The sequence below is a fragment of the Callithrix jacchus genome, chromosome 15, assembly GCF_049354715.1.
Source record: "Callithrix jacchus isolate 240 chromosome 15, calJac240_pri, whole genome shotgun sequence".
Taxonomy (NCBI): Eukaryota; Metazoa; Chordata; class Mammalia; order Primates; family Cebidae; genus Callithrix; species Callithrix jacchus.
The window spans coordinates 82,523,155-82,530,831 of record NC_133516.1 but is presented as its reverse complement, the minus strand read 5'-3'; the positions used below and the strand labels follow the sequence as shown (position 1 = coordinate 82,530,831).

The 7,677-nt window shown below is 39.2% G+C and overlaps 1 protein-coding gene across 5 annotated transcripts in view; it reads right to left on the bottom strand.

Annotated features, from left to right (window-relative positions):
* Positions 1 to 3,602: 3,602 nt before the first annotated feature.
* FSTL1 (follistatin like 1) overlaps positions 3,603 to 7,677 on the bottom strand; it is a 164,574-nt gene continuing 160,499 nt past the window's right edge. For all 5 annotated transcript variants that reach the window (XM_078352062.1, XM_035274095.3, XM_078352063.1 and 2 more), the window contains one exon: positions 3,603 to 6,341. In XM_078352062.1, the coding sequence (XP_078208188.1) occupies positions 6,297 to 6,341 (45 nt within the window). In that variant the 3' untranslated portion in view covers positions 3,603 to 6,296. The remainder of the gene's footprint in view (positions 6,342 to 7,677) is intronic.

The window sequence follows — 7,677 nt, the reverse complement described above, 5'->3', positions numbered from 1 at the left end:
TCCGGAACAGAAAACCCCAGGAATTTAAAGTCCAAGGATTAACAAAGCCGACTTCGAAATGTGAAAGCAGCTGGACTAGACATCAGAACCCCCGTATCTTTTATGGGGTTTCCGCTGTTAAATAGCCTAGGTCAGGGATTTGATTTCAGTTGCCTCATGCATAAAATATGGGTAATACCTGCGCTACTTGCCCCACAGGATTGTTATCTTTTTCTTTTTTAAAGTGTAAATATATATCAAGGACGTTTTGCCCGTTGTAATTACAGAAGCACATACGTGGTTTTTGGTCTAAGTTGTGTCTAGGAGTGCATTTGGGAGTCATGGAGGCGGTTCCATGATTTGAGATAGCTCAGATTAATGCATTAGTTTAAAAATCAGCGTTGAGTTTGTACTGAAGGTCAAAACAACTGTTTGGGAAAATCCTAATCTGGTACTAATTTAGTAATTCTAATTAACATGTTTTTCATCCTTGTCCCAAACTCAGTCCTTTCTGAAATTACATTTAATGACTGAAATGTCATATAATCGAAATGAGAAAAAATGCTTAGCTGTTTTTTTCCACAAAGATTATGCATAAGAAAGTTACGTGGTTGTGTATAATCAATAACATTGAATTGCTTTCCTCCTTAAAAAAAGAGGAAAGTCTTTTTTTTCTTGCCAGTCATTTGTATGAGAAACCACTCTGCAGTTAAACTTTAATTTCTGATTGAGTTGTAGTCATGGAAGGATGCACTTTGTATGTTTAACCCAATGATGGAATGTTTTTTAAAACTGATGAGTCATCTGTTTTGAAAGAGTCCTTTTAAGAACAGACTTTATTTGGGTCAAACCAGCATTCTGACAGTAGTCCTAATATGTGAAAATTGCAAATATTTAAAATAATAGTTTGTTTTGCTTTAAAATCTTTATCTGGGATTTTAAAAAGTGATAGGAATGTAATATAAAATGGGGAAAATAAATGATTCAAACATAATTCAGAAATAAGAGTTGGCCAGGTGCCATGGCTCAGTAATCCCAGTACTTTGGCCCAGGCAGCAGATCACTGAGGTCAGGAATTCCAGACCAGCCAGGCCAACATGGGGAAACCCCATCTCTACAAAAAATACAAAAATCAGCCGTGCATAGTGTCGCTTGCCTCTGGTCTCAACTCCTCCACAGGCTACTGGGAGGATTGCTTCAGCCTAAGAGGTAGAGGTTACAGAGGGCCACAATTGGGCCACTGCCCTGCACTTTTTGTTTTTATTTTTTTGCTCAAGAAAAATAAGAGGTAAGATTACAAGTCAGTGGAATTAAAGGGAAAAAAGTAACCTCAATAATAGCAAAAGAGGCTTCCTAGTAGAAAGTTTGGAAAAAATACTTAGGATGGGAACTATATGTAGAATAAAGGAAAGGAAGTAGAAAAAAAGTGGTGTAGGTAAAGAAATGGGTAACCTGACAAATTTTGAAAACCTGCTTGCAAAGCTGTACTAAGAGCTATTTTAATTTCATAAAGTCTCCAACTACTTGGTTGTTGCATTTAGGATAAATGTAATCAGACAATCGAGCAGCTAAGATAACTGAGAAACTGCTTTCTAAAAGTTGAAAATTGTGTTTCTGGCTTTTTGAAGCTATTAGCAAGGAAACTAAATTTCAGTGTAAACTGCGTATCTCATGTCCAAGTAGAGTAGGTTCCTACTTATATAGAATGGCTATCTTTATTCATTTTTGAATTCACTTTCACATCACCCCTATCCCCATTGCCTAGCATGATTTCTTTCAAATAATTTGGATTGACAGAATTGGATATATCTCTTAGTTAGTGGACTTATTTTTTGAATAATTAGATTAAATTGTAAAGTCCTTGAAAAGAATGATCTTATTTATTATTATATACCCATCCCCTAACAGTACCTGGTCCATAGTAGTTTCGGATACTTTAAGTCTTTTGAAACACTGAATATATTTGTAAATACTATGTTTTAGTTGAAAAGGAACTTTTATCAAACACCTACTTTTATCACAAACCTCAAAAAATGTCATTCTACTTATTGCCACATTTATGAAAGAATGTTTATCCTCATTTTAGAAAGGAGGGAACTCAAGCTCAAAAATCATAGTAAAGTCTATCACACAGAGTGAAAGGCTAAATAGAAATTCAGCCTTAGGGCTATGTGACTCCAAAGTCCATGTTCTTTCCATTACACCACGCTGCTCTCTTGAGCTTAGTTTAGTGTTATTTTTAATGATTTAAAGCAATAAGATCTTGCAAATAGTGTCAGTATTACAAGTGGCGTATTTCCATTGATGGTACTTTGTAATATTGTGATTGTTGGAATTATATGGCACCTGTCTTAAGGATTGGGGGTTTTGTGGGCTTCACACACAAAACTGGAGCAGAGCACTTAGATGAGAGGCAGCTGAACCAAACAAAATTTGGGGTGCCATCCTGGTATCATATGACCCTGCTCCAGAAGCTCTGTTGATTAGAGCCATAGTGGAAGGCTGACCACGGTAAGTCCATTAACAGACTGCCTGGTGGCCTATCTTATAAGGCACTGCCCAAACAGAAGCAGAGGTGGTTTTTTCCCCCCTCACTCTTCCAGGAATTTAATCCAAAGAACCCAGAGGGAAATTGCAGTTGGTGGCAGATCAGAAAGAAATCAGCCCCCATAGCATGAATTCCAGAAGTAACACAAACTGGTCATAATTATTTCATTCCATTATATTCCAGTTGTTTTCTTGAGTGCCTACTATGTAAAAAAAAAATTATAGTGGATGCTCTTGGGACTAAACAAAAATTACTCAACAGGTTGTGTTAATGGATATAGCTTTATTGTGAAACTGCATAGATGTTTCCTTCACTTAGCCACTACAAGTGATTAGACTGAGAGGTTCTGGAAACTCAAAGCCAGGAACTAACTGCTTCATTCATAGTCTGATGGGATGAGGAACTCAGGAAGACGCTGCCTCTGGCACCTATTCCCAGCAACAAGCCTCCTATTCCTGTCTTCCTCTTACTTACTCTGCGGGAAGTGTTCCTTCAAGTCCTTGCTATCGTTTACCTGGAATGTTTGTGTCCCCCCAAAATTCATGTGTTAAAACAATCCCCAAAGCAATGGTATTAAGAGGTGAGGCTCTTGAGAGATGATTAGATCATGAAAGGTTAACCCTTATGAACGGGATAAGTGCCCTTATAATAGGGGCCTAAGGGAGTTTGTTTACCCTTTCCACCATGTGGGGATGCATCAAGAAGGTGTCATCTTTGAAGCAGAGAACAAGCCCTCACCAGACACTGAATCTTCTGACACCTTGATCTTAGGCTTCCCAACCTAAGATACATTTCTGATAATTACCTAGTCTGAGGTATTTTATTATAGCAACCTGAAGGGACTAAGACACTCTGACTTCTCATCACCTCTTACCCGAGACCCACTATCCATGATCCTTTCACAGAAACTTGCTCTACCAGTCCCTGAGTAAACTTTCCATCCAAGCTGCAGTTCCAGGAGAAACGCTTCAGTCCTTTTTAAGGCTCCTGAAATTCAAATCCACTCTTAGGAAGTAAATGGGTCATGTCTCACAACTTTATTTGGCCTTATTTGGGAGAAAGGAAACCAATAAAATACCAATTTTATTTCTTTATTCATCAATAGTATCTGAAAAGAAAGAATCAGGAGTTACAAAAACAAGTTAAATGCAATATGGAAGCCTACTAAATACAAATACAAGTTCACAAACACATATGCAACAGAAACTTGTTTAGATTGTTTCTTGAAGTTTGACTATTTAAAAACATAGGTGTAAAGGAAAGACATTCAGACTGGTCCACATAGGCTTGTTAGCAGGCAGAGAAGCACTGGTTTCCAAAAACAGTGATAGAGTCCAGAGTCACACACAGCATGTGGGAAAGTTTCCATGGACACTGGATCTTAACAGATGCTATAGTGCTTACAAAACTACACACACAGAGAAAGCCCAAGGAAGCCTGCAGGATAAGCCCTATGCTTTTAGAGGGCTAAAGGAACTGAACCTGATTTAATCCTGTTTGCTTCATGCAAAGCTTTATGCAAGACTCCCCAAACTAGGCTATTTAGCAGCTTTCCATGAATGGTCCTTAGATCATATGTTTCTATGGCAAAGACAACAGCTGCCCTATTTACACAGAAGCAGCAGAACTCAAGAGGAATGTGGATTTGCTCTTGGGAGTACAATGTTGGTTTCAGGGTAGAGTAGTCTTGGATGGTAACCACTGTTCTATCTGTAACTAGTGAAGAGACACTGGTTTCTTGCTTTTAACAAACTGGTACTCTTGCCCTCTCCCACAATGTCCAAGGACTGGCAAAACTTTTGATTAAGGCATGCTGCTGTGAGTTCTCCAAGGCACTTGGACAGGGAGCTGTAATTCAGACTGCACAAGTGGGGTTTGGAGAGAGTTTTTAAATAGGATGGTACGTAAAAGCTTGAAATGCTAAACAAAGTGGAACTTTCTCCTTTCAAATGAGAACAAGGAAAACAATTTAGAAGGAATTTTATTTTTGGCACAGCGTTGACTGTGCATTACAACCTAAATAATTTCCTTCTGATGGTCTTTAATCTGCTTTCTGCAAATGAGATCTTATGTCAAGGGTTTAATCTTTGGTATTCCAAATGCATCTTAAACAGGGTAGTGAGTGGGGTTAATAATCACAGAAGTCGAAAGACATAGGAGTAAGTGTAAACGATTGACCTCCCCAAGTCAAAAAGATTAAATCTCCATATTTTTCCCCCTGTTAAATTAGAAACTTTCTTTATCCTCATCTCTAAAGGGAATGCTCATCTCTAAAGGGAATGCTTTCTATTTCCAGCCAGAGGTTAAACAGGAAATGCAATTATGAAGAGTGAGGTGGTTCTCTTTCCCGCTCTCTTCCTGTTTTACCCATGAGGACTCTGTATCACAGCACAACCTGTAGGGTCATCAGGCTGAGATCAAATTTGGTCATCTTGTTTTTGGCCATCTGACATTTCTTGTTCTAACAACAAGGTTTCATTTATTCTACAGAAAAGAAGGAAAAATCATAGGTATCTAGCTCCCCTCTGGACCAATGATCAGAATCACAGAATCTATAATTTATCAAATCAAAAGGCTAATGCATTCTTACCAGCTCACTGAGGAAACTGAGGTCCAGAAAAAGGAGGAGACAGGGCCGACTCACTCTCCTAGTTAGTAGTAGGCCAATGAGCACATTGGTGGGCTGGGATATCCTAAGCCCTGCTTGGCTGCACTTGTCTCCATCCTTTGGAATATGAATTTGCCTGAACTTCTCAGAATAAATAAAAACAAATTAATCTTTGGATTTTGAAAGTTTTTTACGAAGATGCTTCTTCCCCTGGCTTTGGTCTGAGGCACCCCCTACACTGCTGGCAGATAGTGGACTGTTGGAAGCTAGGGGGGCCAACTACGGGCTGCATCTAGGATGTGGCAGGCTGGGGGCATCTGGGTTATTTGAGCCCCTGCACCAGGAAGAACCCCAAACTCCTTCCACCTATGAAGTGGTTGGACTACTGAAAAATAATTATAAAAGCTTAATACCTAGTCAAGAAAATAAAATATTAAAAAACAATAATATAATGATAATAATTGAAGAATAAAGTCAACTTGCAGGAAAAAAAAGTGTTACAGAGAAATAGCACCTTTGGTAAAAAGTGTTTTAAAAATTTGGTTAGGTCACTAAGGGGCTTGAAGTATACAAATATCTGCATCATTTGGGCATACACTTCCACACACTACATCCAAGTCTGAGGGACATTGGGTAACCAGCAGGATGGCTATGTATCTAGAGGCAGTTATTGGGACCAAGAGATGCATGGATGTTGGAAGTCTGTCATGCTGATGGCAATGGAAAGAGGCTGGAAGCAGACAGCGTTCCTCTCCATGGAGCTTCCCAAACCCCTCCTCCAGGGACACCTTGCTAAGTTTTCTCTGGCATTGCTATGTTCTCCCTGCAACCTGCTGACAGCTGCCATGAACTCAAAAGGGGTTCAGATCTGGGTCTGCTCCTCTCTCAATTGTGATGCAGTTTCCTTACTAGCCTCCAGCCCCAGAGCACCATTTACAGTTTCTCTTAAAGCACTCCTAGAAATGAAGGCTATGGCCCTTCCCCTCATAGCCAGCCACCTTCATATCCATTATTGCAAAACAAATAAACAAAATGAAACTCATTGCTATATAAGCAAATACTGGTGATTTGGCGGCTGTAGCAGACACTTGTGTATGCTGGACTCAGTGCTGAAGTGGAAGAGAAGGTGCTGGGCTTCAGACACTGTCCTGTGCCTCCTCATTAGATTTCTTTGGTGCTCACTCTCTTGGTTTTTTCAGCCGTTTCCTTAGAGATGCAAGAGAAAATAGGTGTCATGGAAATATTAAACAACTGTTGGCATTTATCTGTTCCTCCAGACTATATAGCATTGACATTTACAAGCTTATGCTGAATTTTAGTCGTTTACTTGTCTGGTTCCTCTGTAGACAATGAACAACTTGAGAACAAGAACCACAGCCTATTCATGACATGGTCATGCAGGGGCTGTTTATGGAATTAAGTGGACTCCATTTGGACTCATGAAACAAGCAGATCAGACATTATGGTTCCCATTTTAAGGATGAAGAAAAGGATGTTAAATGGAAATGCTACAAGGCGTCCTGAATCCAACAAGTCCAAAGAGGTGTTAAGTACAATAGGTTCTGGAGGCAGACTGCCTGAGATTCAACCATGGCTGTGCTACTTTTTGGGTGACCTTGGGCATATTATGAAATCTGTGTCTCAATTTCTTCAACTGCAGAACCACAGTAATAAAGTACCATCTCTTACAACAGTACCTGGCACATTTCTCCAAAGAAGGTATACAAATGGCCAATAAGGACTTGATGTTCAACATCATTAGTCACTTGGGAAATGCAAATCACAATGAGATACCACTTCACACCCACTAGGACAGCTAAAATAAAAACAGTAACAAAACTGTTGGTGAGTATGTGAAGAAACTGAAACTCTATGGTAAAGATGTACAATGGTACAGTAGCTTTGGAAACCAGTCTGGCCATTTCTCAAAAGGTTAAACATGGAGTTACCATATGACCCACCAATTCCACTCCTAGGTAAATACCAAGAGAACAGACAACATATGTCCACACAAAAACTTGTGTGCAGAAATGTTCATAACAGCTTTATTTATCAGAGTCCCCAAACTGAAACCACCTAAATATCGATGAACTGATGAATGGATAACACAACATGTGGTATATCCGTATCATGGAATGTTATTCAGCCATAAATAGGAAAGAAGTATTGATTCATGCTGTAAGAATGAAGCTTGAAAACAACATTATGCTAAGTGAAAGACAGAAAAGGCTATACTGTTGTATGATACCACTATTATATGTCCAGAACAGGCAAATCTATAGTCACAAAGTAGACTAGTGGTTGCAAAGGGCTGCAGGAAGATGAGAATGGAACGTGACTTCTAATGGGTATGGGATTTCTTTCTGGGATAATGAAAATGTTCTGGAATTAAGATCGTGGTGAGATAATTGACAATCTTAGGAATACACACTTTAAAGGGGTGAATTTATAGTATGTGAATCATATCTCAACCAAAGAAATAAATTTTTTAAAACCTGAAAACAGTGCCTGGTATCTAGCAGACACTGCTGGTATTCCAGCC